This window comes from Anopheles maculipalpis, chromosome 3RL (assembly GCF_943734695.1).
Source record: "Anopheles maculipalpis chromosome 3RL, idAnoMacuDA_375_x, whole genome shotgun sequence".
In the NCBI taxonomy this organism is placed as follows: domain Eukaryota; kingdom Metazoa; phylum Arthropoda; class Insecta; order Diptera; family Culicidae; genus Anopheles; species Anopheles maculipalpis.
In genome coordinates this window covers 40,637,792-40,656,852 of record NC_064872.1, presented here as the reverse complement: position 1 = coordinate 40,656,852, position 19,061 = coordinate 40,637,792, and the positions used below count along the sequence as shown (strand labels likewise).

Sequence of the window (19,061 nt, the reverse complement as noted above, 5' to 3'; positions counted from 1 at the left end):
ACGTGAGCGACGTATGACACAAAAGCGATTAAAAATTACAGCTGTAAATAGCACGACCTTAAATGTGATGATGCCAAGAAGCGAGGATAATGTTGTAGATGATGCTAGTTGTTTAGATTGATCAATCGTACGTTTCACTTTTTGTTTGTCTAGCTCGCGCGTGTGTGTGTGTGTGTACACTATAATAATGTTTAACAGTTTCTTCCGAGCAGCGATTGCAATAATAATGAATTTCCCGTTCGTTCAGTTCACGTTCGTTCGTTCGTTCGGTCAATATTTTATCTTCATCCCTGTATCGCTCTATTGTTTGTTATAGGAATGTAGACAATTAAGTGTAGAGAAGCACCTCAGAGCCATCTTCTTTTCTGTTGATGAATGAAGGAAATTCTTCTCTCGCCCAGAAAGTGTGATGTCTTTCCTTCCTCTCCATGTTAGTGAAATGTTTAAAAATGATATCCTATCGATGGTTAGAAAAAAGACAAAAAAAAAAGGAAACAATAATCAAACGGTGAAGGACAAACGATATGCGCATGGTACATAGTAGATTCAACACACTGCCATAATTAGCAGAATGGGGGAAACAGAATGCGAAAAAATCATAATAATGAGGCGTAAACTCTAGAGTGACGTAAACAATTCACACAATCACAACTAATCGGTTCATGCGTAAAACAGTTGTACTTTAATAACGTAGCTAAAACTTGTTCTTATAGGAGCATATAGTGTTATAAAAAGACTATTACGATTGCATTGAATGGTGACGTTGCTGTAACAGAAAGCGTGAGCGTGCATGTACTAATGGTGCTTTTTCTCCTAGATAAACAAATGGCGAGTTTCGTACATCCCTTTTGTTCATTGTTCTTCATAAACATAAAAAAACACATAATTTTGGCGTTTGAAAACGATGGATTAGTCGGAATGGAAAAGCTGTGTGTATGTTGATCCTAATGCATGCATTAGAAGGTGAGAATGGAGAATTAATGGCATCACGTGGGTGCAGCATGGAATAGGCAAAATTCCTTCACATTGCGTTCCCCCATGCCTACGTACACAGCGCGTGTTGGTGGTTGTTTGCTACTGACTAAGTAGTTGTGAAAAAATTGTATAAAATCTTGATTACCACCAAGTTTGATAACAACAACAAAAAACTATTCACACGCGTACACATATGTATATGGCATAGCACGCAGCTGTAGGCAGCATGACCAGGACCAGACAAATACACATATAGAAGAAAGCACTTCCTGGCAAACACAAGACAAGTAAACTAGTCACCGGCAAATAGTATCGAATCCTTTATTGACTGTTGTGAGAGCATGATACGCAATTCCTTAATTTTTATCACCCAATGAGCGTCCAAACGTTTAAAATATAGATTTCTCGACCAAAATGGCACCGCAAACACAGGGAGGAAGCAAACACTGGAAATTAATTTCAATATTGCTCCTTTAGTAAAAGTACTGTGTACTGTGCGCTCAGTACATGTACTGTGCGCTCAGAATCGGACAAGTTACGATTTAATTATTCTAGTTGTGCGCCATCAGAAAAGCGTGAATGTTTGATTCATGCACAATTTCCATCCCAATCATATTGTATAGTTTATGTATTTTTCAAACAGAGGGACGCGCTAGCGCATGTAAAAATAGAATGGGTAACACATAAATTCAACTGCTGCTGGGTCAGAGTGAAAGATAAACCAAAAATGAATACAACATTATACAAGATAAATAAAATGGTAAACACAGAAGAAACAAAGAATCAAGAGTCAACAGAGACATTGTAGCAATTAACAGCACTTAAGGGAGGATGATATGTGCGTTGAAGGTACAGGCTATCGAAGTAAGGGGTTAGAAAAACGACACCCTCCCCCTCCCCCTCTCTCTCCCTCACACACACACGTACATCAACACAAACACACATACATAATATATGCAAGTAGAATCGGAGTGGGATGGAACGGACAGAAGACAGAATAACAATATACAATTACTATATATTTATATATATACATTTTTTCCAGAAAAGTAATGAAAAATATTTAATAAAGTAATAACGAAAAAAACTTAATAACAATTCAATAGATGTTCAGTTCAAAATGAAGCTTATTGTTGAGAGTGTTGTTTTGAATTACGTTCGAACCTATAGTGTAAATATGTAAATATATCGTCGGTCGATTCAATCGCCAGCTATCACTGTGATCATTATGCAATTATCATCGATTCGTTTGATTGAGTCATAGTGATCCTCTTGTGTTAATACGTGGTTAACCTTACGCCCCCTGCGCATACAGTGTGTCTAGATTCAATTTATTTCTATTATATGGCAGGTCGTATTGGTTAAATAGAATAATTAAATGCCCTAATGCGCACTGTTTATTACTACGCATGATCTAAGTACAAACGAATCCCATCCTACGACCGGCTTGACTGTTGGATTATTTGAATACTTCACAGATAGATGATCGCCAGCCAACAGCGGTTCTCGGAATAACCAAAGAAAAAAAATGGAATATGGCTATTAGTTCTTTCCGTTATGTTATGTTTTAGTGATTCTAGATGTTCTGTATTGTTTTCTTTTGCACTACACTTTTACGATCGTTTCCACACAGAAACAATGATCAGTTTATATAAGAGAAATAATGCTTTGACACTCCTGCAACTCCTTTTAATTTTACTAACTAGCTTGAGCACGTTCAGCACACCTAATATGCAAGAACCTTGGGCAAAGATGACGCTGTCATCAATCTAGTTTTCATTTTGTGTTTTTGCGAGGAGGAAAAAAAAAACGAGGAGAAAGAAACAGAACAGAAATAAATAGTGTCGAGCAATGAAAACGCACTTGGCTTGAAAAAAGCACAAGGAGAAAAAAGTTGGCGATAGTTTGTTGTGTTTTTGGTGTAATGTGGTTCGTTGATTGGTAGGTGCGGAGAAGCTACATCTCGCTGGTACATTTGTGCAATCCCACGCAAGGGCACGCAAGCGAACTTGCATCGCGTGCGAGGTGGCATTTCCTCGGGTGGTCCTCGGGTCACATCGTCCGTGTGTAGGTTGCAACGGACAGGACGCGGAACCTGCAAGGACAGCAAAAGGCACCACCATTTCCGTTGCAACCCATTAGTGTGTAGGGTCGGTGGTCGATCGTTGTGCGACGTCTGGTCATTAGCGTCGTACGTCGTTGCTTTGCGTCGATACGAGTGTACGGTGGTAGCTGACCGAATGGGAAGAATTGCACAATTGATTTTTCTCAGCCACGAACAAACGAAGGGCTGTCACCCACAAGACGCCTGGGTGTGAAGCTTAAAAACAAACATTACGTATAACAGTTTAAGGAGAGTTTGCAAAAAGCCAAGTTTTTTTTTAAAGCAAAAAAAGGTTTAGTGAAAACCACCACCGTGTGCAGGATGGAGGATAAACTCTTTACAAGCGTGGAGGAGGAGTGTCTATACTGGAAGGAGCGATGCCTCAAGGTGTCACAGGAGCGGGACGATGCGCAGCGGGAATTTGATGACTTCACCACCGAGTCACGGCAGCTGGAGGCTGAACTGGAGATGACGGTTGAGCAGCAGGAGAAAAAAATTCGCGATCTCAACCAGCTGGTGAATCAGCTGCACGGCGAGAATGAATCCTACAAGCGGAAGATGCAGTACACGGAAAACGAAACAAACAAAATCGATGCGGACTTTCGGCAGTTAGTGAAAGAGAATGAAAAACTTAAGGTAAGTGTTGTTACGCGGCAAAAGCCGCTTTGTTTGGAGTAGTATTTTTCATACAGGTTTTGTCACATTTTAGGTGTATATTCGTGAACTAGAGCAGAAAAATGATGATCTCGAACGAGCAAATCGAGTAGCCAGTGAAAGTGTTGCCGAGTTCGAATCGATGTTAAACCAGGCGTACGAGAAAAACGCTCTACTAGAACTGGAAGTAGACGAAAAGGAGCGCATGCAAATAAAGCTGCAGCGATTAATGGACGAGGCGCGTGATTTGAAACAGGAGCTTAAGGTTCGCACCTTAAAGCCGGATGAACACGGGGAAAAGCTGGAAGATGGTGAGGTGACCGAAAATGGGGATGATCGAAACAAACCGCTGGATCCATCGAACGAAACTGCATCAACAACAAAAACAACAACCATTGCCACCGCTGTAACGGCCGGAAATGGTGGTGTGAATAGTGTCTGTCTTGACGGTGGAACAGCTCCGGAAGAAGGGGCTTTGGCTGGTACTAAGCTGGAGACGCTTAATAACAACCTTAATAGCAGTATACAGCGAAGTTCGCTGGTAAAACTGTCGACCAGTAAATTGAATGATTTTGGTCGTGAAACGGCAACAGAGCAGGATTCTGCCAAAACATTGGATGGGATTGTAGCGGACGGTGTAAAAGCGGCACTCCTATCGCCCAGTAGCCAGCTAATAATCGAACGCAATGGAAACAACGCACCACCATCGACGGCGCTTGTCCCTGGTGGTGGACTTAGCGGGCTTAATGCTCCCATGGCACCAAGCGATCGTGTTTCGACGCTTAACATCGTTGCCGATCTGCTCCGACGGCTAGACAACATGGAAGCTAAGCTAAAGGCATGGAAAATCCGCAAACCCTCATCAAGGACAGGACCCGGTAGTGTGGGTGCTGGCACAGTCGGTAGCAATAGATCGTCGTTACACACAAGTCACACCATCTCGAATCTACACCACAGCAGTAGTCACCCAAATCATCACCATAGCAACCATCATTACCAAAGCCAGTCGCAACCACATCACCACCACCACCACCACACAGATAGCAATCTTTCGCTCAATTCGCTTGGTTCGGTCGACGGTACGTTGCTGCTAACTTCGGCCGCCAACTGTTGCGGCACGGGTGGCAGTAGTAGTAGCAACGTGCAGCTGCACTCTTACCAACCGAGCACCATCACGATCGGTACGCAGACGTCGCAGCATCTACCAGCGACTTCTTTGACTACCAAGACAGAGCTGTTGCGTACGAATAAGTAGATAGTTGTTTGAGCATTATCGAACACAAAACCGCCGGACGGAGGTTGTGTTTATATGTCACACACACACAGACACGAACAGTTACACAAAAAGGACAAAGGATTGCGCGTGAAAACTAACGATGATTCTACATAGGCATCCGAAGAAAATATTAGGTAAATAATGGATGGAAAAAGTGATTTAATTTAAACTTTCTTATTTTTTTTTTGTTTTTCCACTATGCCGCGTCTCTATCAGAAAAAGTATGTGAGAGAGTTTAGTTTTTGTATTAGTATGTTTACTACACTACTGTATGTAATTTGGTTTTTAATCGTATTCATAATTGGTTCCATTTTAACAAGTAATCCCTTCATCGGCTGTACATATAAGTCCGTAGTGTATGATGAAGATTTAAACCGGTGTGCAAAAACCAGCAAGGAATCAAAAGCCGTAAACCCTTTCTTCCCGGTGTTTGTAATGTATCAATTTGTAGCTTTTCCCCATTTTTAGTACATTATCTATTTATGATATTTTGTAAGGGCCTTTTTCCACCACCTTTTCATTGTGTGTGTGTGTCATTATTTTCCTTTTGTTTTGTATCTCTCGCTGTACAGTTTTTGCAGAATAGAATATTGTTTTAGACGTACTATTCGCTCTTGGAATCGTTTATCGTTTTCAAAATGTTGGTAAAAATCGAACTGCATCATTAAGAGCTTATAGTTGATTGATTCAGAAATTATTTTTGCTACTATGCAACTTCGAACAAGCACACATTGCTACATATTGCTTATTTTGCAGCAAATCGAAGGAAAGCGTTTAACAGCGTTCGTTCGTATGCATTGGAGAACATTAAATTACGCTGCTTTTCAGTGATTGAATGGAGGTGATAGCAATAATATACTCATTTAGTAAAACGCTCTCAACAGCCTTTTCTTACCACACGCTGTAAAGCGAAAGACAGTTTTTAAAACTGGATTTTAAAATAGAAACAATCGGAAGCTTTCTACCATTTAAAACCGATAATTGCGCAACATAAAAGAAAGTTTGCAAATTAAATATGTGTTTCACTCACGAAACAATTCCTACTATGCATCTGCATAGTTGTTTGTCTGATACGTACGCTTACGAATGTTCAAGAAGGATCAACAAAAGAAACAAACGTTTACTTTATACACCTATATAGGACAAACTATTTCTGCTGCTAGCAGAATGGCGGACGGCAAAGGAAGCATTATTACATTAATAGCCCACCTTCAGTCAGGGTAGAATAGTTTAGAAAATACATGAGCAACAACAACGGCCATCTAACTCTACTACGGCCAATACCAACCGTGAAACTCTCTCCTCACTATGTTTCGAAAGATGTTTAGAAGGTTTAGAAGGAAAAGAAAACAAAAAAAATCATTCTGCTGTAAAACAAAGAGGACAATTATTGCATCCGTACAGACTAGTGCGAGAGCGAAAGTACAGCGTAAATGTACAAACGTAAAAAAAAGGGATAGAGCTTGTGTGATTGATACTGGGCGGCAATAAATGGCTAACAAAAGCAAAGGCATAAATAGTATGTACAACACATTATGATAACAGAGCAAAGCAGCAAACCTACCATAAAAGCTAGCAGTGAAAGTGATCAAGACTAACGCATAATAAAGGCTATATTTATTCAAATGAATAACAATAGTAGAAAAGAGAGAAAAAAAACGTTTGAAAATTTTAGTTATGTTTTTATTATCACACTAACATCGAAAAGGTAATATTTCTATTCGATTTCATAATTAACGTATGCATAAAAAAGTGACAAAAATGTTCCGATTTTTCATACCCTCATGCTGTCACCTGGTGCTCGACCATCGGTCAGTGGTCAATGTATACTAGTGCACTACAAACTGTCAAAATTTGAGAGCTTTATCTTCTTATTTACAGTAGCTAGGACGAGAACAGCAAAAGTCCTTTGCGCAAAAGTTGGATCGTACCACCTGTTTCACATTTCCTGTCGGCTGGATACGATCGGGCAAATGTCTATCGGATTCTGGACTTCCCTGGAGAAGGGAAAGTTTATAGAGTTGGACTCTATATTTGGCCATCCGGCTATTTTATGACCCTGGAACATACAACGGAAAACAAACTATTCTTTAGCTTTAAACAATGTGATTTATAGTACAAGGAGCCTCCCAATAGTTGGCACATGCAATAAAAATTGCAACTAAGTTGGGAAGGAGCGGTGTTGATAGCTACTCGATGCGAGCGCTGGAAAAGTAGAGCGTTTTGGCCGATTCTGGAGGATCCCAAGTAGGCAACCAAAATGGCAACCAAATGTGCCCCAGTACCGTTCGATCGCAATTTTGCCGATCAATTTGAAGAGGTAAATCTATCTTAAAAATTGCATGGCCAAAGTCAGGGAAGAGTTGATGAAATAAGCGGGCTTTTGAACAGAAAAAAGTCAACAAATTCTGTGGGTTCTATGGGTAATGTATTTCAAAGGTGTTCCAATAGGTGCCTAACTAGTTCCGATAGTTAGTTCAAAGAAAATTCTCACACTGATTATAGCTCCCACGCTACTTCATTAAAAATGAAAGAACCTCTGAATGAATAATACTTACGCTTCAATACATTGGATGCACCAACAAAGACTTATTAGCGAAGTGAGGCGTTGGTGCAATGCAGTTGATAGCTGTTCGAGGTCATCCACTATCTCAACGGAAGTAATACGATTTCTATTGGTCCTCAAAACTAACTTACTGATCGATAGAATATTAATTGCTACAGAAATGATGTGTTAGCCGAACGGAGTTTCTGGAGCATTGGTAGCAGTTTTATTTCTAATGGCCGCACACATCGGGAACAGTTAAAACTTTCAGCTTCCTTCATGTGTAGGATTAGTATTGACTATATGTATCTTTGCCTGGCTATCTGGTTGAGGCATAAATTACCCTCAACTGAATTATTAATAGTTATAGATGTTTTATGATATATTTTTACAGACGAAAACGATTGTATGAACAAAGCAAATTCCCATTATAACCAATTGGTTTATAAAAACACTTTATTTAGAATTTATCAGAAATTGACAAATGAGATGTGTTGCAGACACAACAAGATTGTTTTAGAAATCAGCGCCTGTACGGTGTGTCCTGTAGTTGATGGGGAACGTAATAAAATGAAGAATACTTTTTTTGCGTTATGTATCTATCTATAACCCGGTATGCAGATCTGCTGGGTGCACTTTCCAGAGGTGAACGAAGTTTTTTTTTTTTGGTTGTTGACAACCGTTTCGACTGATTTGACTTGTATTTTGATGTTTTGGAGATATTGTCCAGTAACAATATTTACCATAAATCGCTTAATGCCACACATGTGCTAAAAATTTGGTTTCCGAAACGTTGAACGTTAAGATCACGACCGCTTAAGGGTATAGATAAAAAAAAACTGAAAAAATCAATTAAGGTCGATATAATCTCCTGGAAAAATACGAATAAATTGCAGAGAACCTAAATTGAATTTTAAAAACACATATCGATCAAAAAACTTGAGCAATTGTGTAATTATTCGCCCAAAACTTCGGATACCTCTGGATGGTGCACCCCGTTTTTGTTTTTTAAAGCATATTCCTTCACCAACAAGGAACAATGAGTAGTGAAAAATCATTTAGAAACGATCAGTTACGTTAACTTTTACCACCGGGACCCGGGAAAAGCAAAACATCCGGGACCAGCAATATACGTATTAGGTAATAGAGGGAAGAGGGATGAGCGCTTCATAAGCGCATCCTTTGGTTAGCGATGATGGCGGCATTAGCGCAGGATGTAGATGTATCCTTTGGCGTGATTTCTTTTACACAACGACCGCACCCGCTTCGGAACGGCTGGTTGGCAAGTCCGGGCATACTTTCCACTGGTCCGTGATGGGATCGTAACATTCGAACGATGCAATAGTGATCTGCGCCCGGTAGAAGTTGATTTCGCACGGTTGATCGCCACCTGCTACATACAGCAAACCGTCAGCCGCTGCCACAGCTGGACTTGAACGCCTCACCGTCATAGGCGATACCATGGACCATTTGTCCTCGTCGAAGCTGTACCGCTCAACAGTGCGTAAAATTTCCTGCTGACTGCTGTTGCCACCGACAACGTACAGATGTCGATCTAGGATAGCGACACCCATCTGGCAGCGAGCTGTTTGCATACAAGCGAGCTTTGTCCATTCGTTCGTAACCGGGTTGTAGCTGCATCAAGTAGGCAAGGGAGAAAAGAGGTGGGTTGAGAAATTAGCCAATACGCCGTCAAACGCACATTATGCTCACCTAATCAAATCAGTTAGATAACGCGAGTGAGTATTACAGCCACCGACAATATATATTAATCCTGTGTGTGTGTGTAAATGAAACAATTAGGTCAGTTATATAAAACACCTTTTCAGCATCGATAGATCCTTACCTTCAAAGCTTACGACGCCCATACTAAATTTCGGCTCCGGAAGGTCACCCACCATGCGCCAGGCATTTTTCATCGGATCATAACACTCGATCGAGCCTCCAATGTCCTCCCCGATCCAGCCCCCCATCGCGTACAGTGTGCCACCGAGCGTACACAGGCCAAATTCGCAACGCGGCACATTCATCGGTGCCATCGGTTCCCAGTTATTGTTCTGTGTATCGTAAACTTCCCCGTTCGCCAGGATCTGACTGCCGCGCTCACCGCCAATCACATAAATTTTACCACCAAGTGCTGCAACGCCTGGCAGTATACGACCGATCTCCATCGGAGCCGATTCAATCCATTCGCGCCGAAAGATGTCATACTTAATGACGGACTCAAAGATCCAATCGGTTGGCGTCCATCCGGCCGACTGTTCACGCCTGGAGCCACCGATTACGTAGATGCTTTTCTTTGCACAAACACGTGGACAGACACGCAACGGCACCAACTGTCCGCGGCGGGATGTCAAATCTTTGCGTACCGAGCGTAATGCAATCTTTAGCGATACATCCCGACATTCGGCGATTGCCTGATCGATTAATCCGACTGGCACCAGCGCGATGCGTACGTGCGATAGGATCTCAAACACGTACTGACGTCTCGGTACGACGTCGTGCCGTATCCAGCGTAGGGCTGCATTGAAAACCTGGTACTCGCTATCAACCCGCAGTGCCTCGGAAGCGATCACCTTCACCAGCAGTGTATATGGAATGTCGAGCAGTTCGTCCTCGAGCGCGACCTTTGGGAAGTTGCTGTGGACGAAGTTAGCTGCCACTTCGGCAAGCTGGCGACAGTTGTGTGCCTCCGCGAATCTCAGTATGCCAAGAGCATTCGATGAGTGTAGTTCCCGGCAAAGATATTCGCAGCACCCGTCCACAACCTCCGGCACCTGCAACATATCAGCAGCGGCCAGCAGTTCCTGTACGTTGCTCTTTGGAAGAATGGTACATGTGAGTAGGACACTTGTCTTGTAGCCACAGGAATTCGGCACAACTTACCTGCTCAATTTCGATTTGTCCAGTGTAGATAAATTCGACCAAGAGCTCCAAGATGTCGGCCCGTATCGAGTGCAAGGTAACAGTTTTCTGTTTGCCCTCGCTCAGTCCCAGTTCTGGCCGGAACATGGCTTCGAAGTATGCGGAACTTGCGCTCAGCACGGCCCGATGGGCGTGGACGGATGTAGCGTCGCCTACCCTAATCTCAACGTCACAGAACCGTGAATCAAGCCGCAGTGCGTTCAGATTAAGCAGCATTTTTTGCGCGTAATGTGGACAGCTAAACCGCGGTTTGCCACCACTACTCCCTCCAGTACCACCAGATACTCCTCCAACTGCCTGGGTCAGGTCCGTTCCAGGTGAAAGAGGCGATTGTGCCGAGAGGGAACAAATGATGTCTCCGCAATTGTTGCCGTTGCAATTGTTAAGCGGAGGCATGATTGTTTCGTATTTAACTTCGTGTCACTTTTGTGAGGTTTGCAATTATTTTTGTTTTTTCGCTTGTGCAAGGGCTTATCTTTTTTCTGTCTATTTACGCTCTTGCTGTGCGTGTGTGTCGGTGTCACTGACAGGTTCACACCTCAATTAAATTTTCTTTTTACTTCGCTATTGATTTGGAGTAGGAAAAAAGTCTTCGTTTCTCTGCTTCACTATGCTTCACTGAATGCAGTGTCCACTCACACGAAGCGGACGCAGTACCACAGCAATAGCATCTGCCAACACAATTTCCTCATTCGATGGTCTTTGCGATACGTGCCTTAATTAACACGTACATCGTCCGTCCGGAGCTGTGAGTGTGCAATTTCGTCGTCGCTTTTTGCTTCCTACTACGACGCCCTACACAATTCGCCGTGCTAGCTGGTGCGACTGATGAAAGAATTCATCAATTAATAAACCATCTTCGAGTCGCGTCTGGGATGGTTCGCTGGCCACGACCCTTCTTCACTTGAAAACTGTATTCACCAGTTAACACAGCCACCACAGTTCTGCCGTTCCTGCTCCACTTCAACTCAACCAAACGAGCTGGGAGAAGAAAATTGCGTACGGGTTGAAACAATTGCTGCAATTCACTGCAAACGCAGTCAGCAGTAGCAACCATTCGATACTTCTTTCACCCACAAGTTCAACTAGGAAAACTACACCAAAAAGAGTCCCGACGTTTGCAAAGCTCTCTGCTGCGGCAACTCTCCGTTGGGCAAAAATCGTAAAATTTCTCCCACATCAACCTCTCGCACAATACGCAGCAATCGCATGACGACAACGTAGCTATGGTAGTGTGCGTGATTTGTTTTTGTTTTGCCATCATCATTACATTGCATGTGCGTTCCGCTATTATCACACACACACATTCACATCAGTCTGTCAGTTGCTAGACGACGCAGGCGAACACAGCAGACGGGAGAACGTGTTTTAACAACACATATGAAAACAGCTTGTTGCGTCCACCAGGAGCTAACCAAACTAACGAGGCTCGTGGGACAAGACATCATCATCAACCACATCGTTGTTTCGTACTGTTCGATACAGTTTAACGATTAGCTCACCATCTGTGACCGCCTGCAGCTCGAGCAACATGCCCTGTAATGGTAAAGGATTTGTGTGTAAGTAAAGCCGATTCTTCCACAAAGACACGCTGTAAGTTGTATAAAATCAATTTACTTTTAATTTATCTCTTCTCTGTTCGATTTCAGCGTTATACTCATCACTGTCCAGCAAAAACCGTTTCACCACATCCATCGCTACCGGGCAGTTCGTTTTGAGGCACAGTGCTGCCCTACCACTATGCCAGCTCATGGTGACCGATACATCCAATGCGGACCACGTGTCGCAGATGTTGTTATCCAAAAAATTGGAAAAGCTAACCGCCTTTGCTTTCGATTGTTCGTTTCGAATGCAGTACGTAATGATACGCTCAGCTTGGTTTTGTGATCGAACTGGATAAGGATTGTTTTGTGCTATCATATCCCTGGCAGCTGACGTCACACTTCCTTCAGATGAGATTAATGGCGTTGCTACATTCTGTACGAAGTGTGCTGCAAAGTCATCCACTGGCTGTACAGATGCGGGAATCAGAATCGTCAAAAGAAGCCTTTCATTGCCATGCTTCAACTTCGTCACAAGCATGCAGCGGAATGTTGGCCCGGTTCTCAATGCTGATTTGCTAAGAGTAAATATTCCATTGAGCACTCCTTCGGAGTAGAATGTGTCGTGTAACGGGTAAGTTACAAAGCTCTGGTTATGCTCAATGTGAATATTCCACTGTTTTTGGTTAGCGAGTAGGGTGAAGAATCCGAGGTTGATTTCTATTTTGATGCTAGCAAATAGGCATACAGATTCTTGCTGCTGATTTCTTATCCAGATAGTTTTTCCTTGCCTCGATGGCATGTCACGATGAAAGGTAATATCCACACGAGCAAGCCCTTCAAACACTGATCGATTGCTGTACACTGCTAGTAGGTCAAATTTGGCTTGTTCGGCTTGCAACGCTTCATCTAAACGTTTGTCAAAGTATACCTCGTCCGTAAGCCTGTTGGTCATGCGCTTCGAACTGGTTTGTCTTCCCTTTCCAATCGTAAAAATCTTCGGTACTTCCACTGTAGTGATTTGCTTTCTATTGGTACAATCGATGGTATAGAATTGGTTGTTGTCCGTTAGCAGCAAAGCCACTGCTTTGCTTTCGATCCATGTAATTGCTATTACACCTCGAATGGGAATTTCTCTCCTTTCTGTTACGATTTGATTAGTCTTTTCCGAGTAATAGTAATGTACACGTTGGATTCCAGCATCATTCGAGTACAGGAATGCATTATTCTCCTTTTCAAACATGTAAGCTTCGATCGGTGCCGAAAGATACACCGACGAGGTAGAAACTGTTAAAGCTTCCGGATCTAGACTATTGTTAAAGACGACCAGCACACCTGATTGCAGTAAAACCGTTAGACAAAGGTTTGCTTCCGAAAACTCAAAATCCATTACACACGAGCCAAAACAACGCACTGTTATTAGATCACTTTCACCCGTGTCCTGCGTCTGCAGCCAGCAGAGACTGTTATTGATGGCTACAAGCAAAATTTGGTCACCCATCGTAAGCTTTGTAAAGCACAGGAAATCACTCATAAAACGTTCATTTGCTTCGCTTACAACGAAACATTTGATGTTGAATCGGGCGTTGATATCGATACTTTCCATCACGAGGTCATAACGCTTGGAAGTAAGACGAGACGAGAGTCTTTTAGAACCTTCCTCCACTTCCAACACTATTTGACCAGTTGTCTCCATTTGTCTCACTAGGAATAGTTTACTAGTTACGGAACAACAGTCGACATGCAGGACTCTATTGTAAGTACCGAGTTTGGTTAAATTATTGTCCACCAGTTCGTTTGCCATTAAACGGCCATCTGACGAAACTAGGAACACTGTTGAATCTGCAGCTTTTAACTCACGTATCGGTGCATCCAACTCGTTATCACAGCGAGTAAACAAGTGCTGCTCGTTGAAGGTACGATTAATGTTTACCACGGGAAGAAAGAACACGTGCTCTGAACTCGCTACTACGATTGTCGTTGTTTGTTGATCATCATCCGCTACACAAGCCATTGAAATGGGATAGAAATTATCTTTTGGAATCTTCCAATGGGTTAAACATTTCCACGACATGTCGCAAACTTATTATAAACGGAGCTGTAATCCGTATTTCGTGATGGTCCAGGGAAAACTGGCAGTTTCGCCGGGGTGATTTGGCGCCAAATGAAAATGACAACAAACAATAAATTTCAGAATGAAGCTCGCTTGAAACGGGGCAAACATAGGGTTGAAGTTTGTGTTTTATTCATAAACAAAGCATCAAATTAATGAAATTAAACATGATATAACGTTTAAAAATTATTTATAAATTTTAAAAGCATTTTATGTAATCTTTTATCTACTTTTTAAACCATAAATCTACTAAAAAGCGGGCATGAATTCTTGGCTTGAACTTGTCGCAACTTCTGAACTATACACAGTATAAACCTGTAGCATAAATTTGAAGCTGTCAAACAGCTGTTTTCGCAACACCAAAGCAAACTTCGTGTGAATTCATGTACGACGGTGTAAATACTCGTAGAAGCCGCAAATTTTAGTGATTCCACATGTTATTACTATAAAGGAACAAATCAACGTCTAAACTAGTCGTTCAGGGCATTTTAAGAGTGTGATTTTGTTATTAAAGTGCAATTGGATTAGATTTGCCTAAATCAGTTTTACACTGAACGAGAACACGCAACGTGCAGTTGGGCAGAGTGATTTAAAAGGCGTTTAGAACTGATTTTTGTGAAGATTACGCATTTTTAAGCTAGATTTGATAAAGCAACATCAACAAGATGGCTCGCGCGTCTGGGGTAAGTAAAATAGTATTTATTGTAAATAAAGAGCTGAATAATTGCGGAATCAAAAAACCACAGCTGAAGCATATTGTGGGTGTAACGACAGCGTCAGTATACGGTGATTAAGATTCCAAATTTGCTAAAATTTCCTATGTTTATTAAACGATTAATTTCTTTCCTGTTTCAGAAAGCACACATGATCGTTCTGGATGTCGGACAAAGCACTGCGATAGCTACTGGTAACGATAAGCAATCGTTCTTCCAAAAGTCGAAAGTTTGTGTATCCCTTATCATGCAGCGTTTGGTATGTATCAATTGGAAAATGCTCAAGAAACACCCATTTATTGTAAGAAAAAATTATAATAGATTTTCAGCGCGCCCAACGATCACGTCGGAGTCGTTCTTTACGGAACGAAAGAAACCAACAATCAACTAAACGTCGAAATAGGCGGGTATGAGCACATCACGGAAGCGTTTGAATTGCAGCAAGCAAACTGGCAAACGCTCAGAATAATGCAAAACCAAGTAACACGTTCAAACTTGGAAGCGTGCTGGTTCGATGCGCTGATTGTCGCAACCAATGTGTTGAAAAGTGAAACCATGGGCAAAAAATTCACCGAATGCAGTATAATTCTGATTTCTCCGTTCTATAAACGAGCAGATGTGGCGGAAGATCAGCTGTCTAATTTTCTGGATGGTTTACGCAGCATGCATGGTGTACTGCATCTCATTACCAACTTTGTCCTTCATCCTGCCGCATCGGTTGGTACGATTTTCACTACATCAGGTGCGTTTGATGAGCAGGCACACAAATCCGAAGCACGTTCCGCAAATGAACGGTGGCTAAAGCAAGTATTAAAAGACACAAATGGAACCGTGTCGAACATAAACTGGGCAGAGCGAATGTTGGCATTCTTCGACCCGAAACTGGTACGACCTACACCGTGGAACTCCGTCCTGAGCATTGGCACGAAAGTGAATCTGTCCATTTCGGCGTATGTTATGATAAGTGAGCAGAAAGGATTGGGATCGTTCAAGGTGGATAGCGTGGACGATTCCAGCAAGGTGGAAATGAAAACGCAATACTTTCTGAACGATAAACAGATGGAAATTTCGATGGAAGATATCATTATGGGTTACATGTACGGCTCTACAGCAGTACCGTACGACAATACGATCGATATCGAGTACAGGTCGGGAGATGCGCGCTTAGCCTGCCTTGGGTTCACTGCGTCCAGCAATATCCTCGAGGAACATTTGAGTTCGAAAGGGTCACACGTGGTGGTGGCAAAGAAGGGATGTACCGCTTCCAATCACAAGCTAGCTGCATTAGTTAAGGCAATGGACGAGCTGCAGGTTACGATGATCGCCACCAAGGTTTACCGTAAAGACACAAGGCCAAGATTAAATGCGTTGCTACCGACGTATAGAAATGAAATTCCATGTCTCGTGATGCTGGAGCTGATATTTCAGGGTAAGATTTGTAAAATAGAATTAGAAATGAGAAAACTCACTGCTATTAAAGATTTGAATCACAGAAAGAGAGTGGGTAAAGAGATTAAACTCATGAACTCAGTCTTCAAAGATTCGTAAAAAACGAAAGCACTGCAATCGTTTTTTTTCAGATTATATTCACTTAATTTCTCTTCCTACTAATGACTCACTCATTTCTCTTTATACACACTCTGTGTGCGAAATAGAAGCATTAGGTGAAACACTCCCTTTGACCCTATGTATCCTCCTGAGTGAGTGAACATAAAACGAAAAGAGTGAGTCATTAGTCGACACAGAGGGTGCTTGAATTAGTGAGTGATTAATCGGCCCAAGTTGGAATAATCAGAAAAGTGTGAATCATAATTGAAGAATGAATAACAAAAAAGGGCCACAGAAATTCTTTGGGCTTATTTGAATCGATAGTTTCACATGCAGAATTAAACTCACTCACTCACTCTTACTGAGTGTGAACAAATCTAAATAGAAGGTTTCTGAATGTATTTTGTGCGTATATGTGTGTTTTTCAGATGAGGTATGCTGCTTAAATTTCCCTCGGCTGCTAAAATCTAAACCAAAGCCAACAGATGAACAATACGAAGCGATCGGCAAGCTTATCGATAGCATGAACTTAATGGATGCTGTTGATGATTCAAATGGTGAGTCGCGTGAAGCGTTCGCTCTCAACAGCACATACAATCCGACGCTTCAGCACGTTTACCGAGCGGTAGCTCACCGTGCAGTCAATCCCAAACAACCGTTGCCAGCGGTGTTGGATGGCTCGTTGCAAGAGTTGATCACCGTGCCGAAGAAGGTGTCAGATCGATCAAAACCAGCCCTGGAAGAGGTAAAAAGGCTGTTTGAATTAAAAGAAATCAAACAAAATACGCGCGCTGAATGGCTTCAACGAATGGCAAAGGTTAAGCTAGATGATGATGCCACCTCTACCGTTTCCACCATAGACAGTGGCATTATGATGGAGGACGATGATGCCGATCGACGAACGGTTGTCTCCGTGGGCACCCTAACACCGGCAGAGGATTTCGCTCTTCTGCTAAGACGGGGTGAAAAATTTGCCACCGTAGCTTCACAGCTGCAAAGCGTCCTGTTCGAACTGTTATTCACCTCAATGCGACCACCGGGGGATAAAGTCGTTGCCGCGCTGGCGGTGTATCGAAGCGAGGCACAAAATCTTGGCCCGTACCGTTACAATGAGTGGATAACGGAGTTTAAAGATATGTTGCTAACGCGAGGTAAGCGAGCGTTCTGGGAGGAAGTAATTGTTGGTAAGCAATTGGGTCTAATCGATTCACAGCAAAGTGAGATGAGTACGGTAAGTGTGGAACACGCAGCAAATTTTTACAAAACACCGACACAAAACAATACTACAGTCGAAAGTTCCGGTGCGGGTGATGACATAGATGCGGATAGTTTGTTTGATGAGTTAAATGGGTCGTTCTAGTAGGGTTCGATAGGTTTAGATCTTCTTTACGCAATGAATGTGCACTGTGCATTACACCATCATGTAACGATTCACATAATCAATAAAATAATGAATACATATTTTTGGAACAATCAATCAATTAGGTTACTGGGTAATTTGCCAATGATTGTACATCTAAAGAGAATTTTCAGAGATTTCATATCTGAGAGCGATAGATCTACTATTTTCATGCAATGTATGTCGGGGACGAAACATTTTAATTACAAAATACTTAAGCAAGTATTTATACAAATTTTCTATGAAAATCAAGAAACATTGATTTTGAAACGCACTAAAATATCCAAATGCTATCCTTCGAACATCCACAAAAAACGGATCCTTCATAAACTGTTATTGTACCCTTTCAAAATCGCAGCACGATTGCACACTCGCTGTTACCAATCATTATTCACTTTGTTTCAATCCTTATCAGGAAATGGATCTGTTAGTATACGGTCCCAGGAATGAAAAATACAAATACTTATTTATATATTAATTTATTTAAGTATTATGGCCGTATCGTCAGCTATGAAAAAATGATAATAATTCACAGATTCACTTGGTCTGTTACTTTCGAACGTATTTTTGCATGGATTCTTATCGAGGAATGCTTTTACTTTAGCAATTGGAGCGTGTTTTGTGAAAGGCATTCCACGACGCTCCATGTCTTGGATCGTTTTCATTGTATAAAGTTCCTCGGCGGATCGTATTTGCCCACTACATTCCAAGGCGAAATTGTATTGTTGATTTTGGTTGCATGATTTGCTTTGTGTCATTATTGTGTAATAATGAAATAAAATGTATTCCGCGATACAGGATACTTAGCTGTTTGAACTTATAAATCCATTCGTTTTGACTGGTGGCGTAGTAAATATTTTCATTGGCATTTAAAAATACGGTAAAATGTTCTGATTTTGAATGAAATCTATGTATCTAAGGCAGTTATCCTCAATATTGAAGAAAAAAAATGTATGCCAGTCATTTAGGTGCACTAAAAAATAAATCAATTTTTAATCAATTTTTAATTGACTGGTGTACAATAATTGGCAACTTACTCTATTAACTTATATTTACATTGCTATCGGTAATGGATTTATGCGTTACAAGAGAAAGGGCATGATAAAACTTGCGTCCCTCTGGGCACACATTGTAGTACAAACAGAACTAGTTAACATACATCGGCAATGTAAATCTTTCGTCACATAGTTGTCGACCAATGCCGCAGTATGTGGGCATCTCAAGTGCAGTGGATGGGAATTTTGCTCCTACCCCTTGTCACATCTTGC

The 19,061-nt window shown here is 41.8% G+C and overlaps 4 protein-coding genes across 5 annotated transcripts in view; 2 read left to right on the top strand and 2 right to left on the bottom strand.

Annotated features, from left to right (window-relative positions):
- The first annotated feature begins 3,393 nt into the window (after positions 1-3,393).
- On the top strand, positions 3,394-4,988 carry LOC126564545 (nuclear distribution protein nudE homolog). Its single transcript, XM_050221623.1, has 2 exons — positions 3,394-3,715; positions 3,789-4,988. Exons 1-2 carry the CDS (start codon positions 3,401-3,403, stop codon positions 4,986-4,988), a joined length of 1,515 nt encoding a protein of 504 aa, XP_050077580.1. The 5' UTR covers positions 3,394-3,400.
- A 3,805-nt stretch (positions 4,989-8,793) lies between these two features.
- The window catches only part of LOC126564342 (actin-binding protein IPP), a 389,363-nt gene continuing 379,095 nt past the window's right edge, over positions 8,794-19,061 (bottom strand). The window contains exons 2-5 of one of the 2 annotated variants that reach the window (XM_050221360.1): positions 10,441-10,717; positions 9,401-10,373; positions 9,268-9,328; positions 8,794-9,189 (exon numbers count right to left, since the gene is read on the bottom strand). In XM_050221360.1, coding sequence (XP_050077317.1) covers positions 8,799-9,189; positions 9,268-9,328; positions 9,401-10,373; positions 10,441-10,695 — 1,680 coding nt within the window. In that variant the 5' untranslated portion in view covers positions 10,696-10,717 and the 3' untranslated portion in view covers positions 8,794-8,798. Of the gene's footprint in view, positions 9,190-9,267; positions 9,329-9,400; positions 10,374-10,440; positions 10,885-19,061 lie in introns of those variants that run through there. The other variant, XM_050221359.1, reaches the window with a different exon arrangement.
- Positions 11,899-14,094, bottom strand: LOC126564223 (uncharacterized). The gene is made up of 2 exons (XM_050221205.1): positions 12,097-14,094; positions 11,899-12,015 (listed from the first exon to the last, which is right to left on the bottom strand). Exons 1-2 carry the CDS (start codon positions 14,092-14,094, stop codon positions 11,899-11,901), a joined length of 2,115 nt encoding a protein of 704 aa, XP_050077162.1.
- LOC126564204 (X-ray repair cross-complementing protein 5-like) lies at positions 14,799-17,754 on the top strand. The gene is made up of 4 exons (XM_050221173.1): positions 14,799-14,816; positions 14,989-15,105; positions 15,168-16,275; positions 16,823-17,754. The coding sequence occupies exons 1-4, from the start codon at positions 14,799-14,801 to the stop codon at positions 17,752-17,754; spliced, it is 2,175 nt and encodes a 724-aa protein (XP_050077130.1).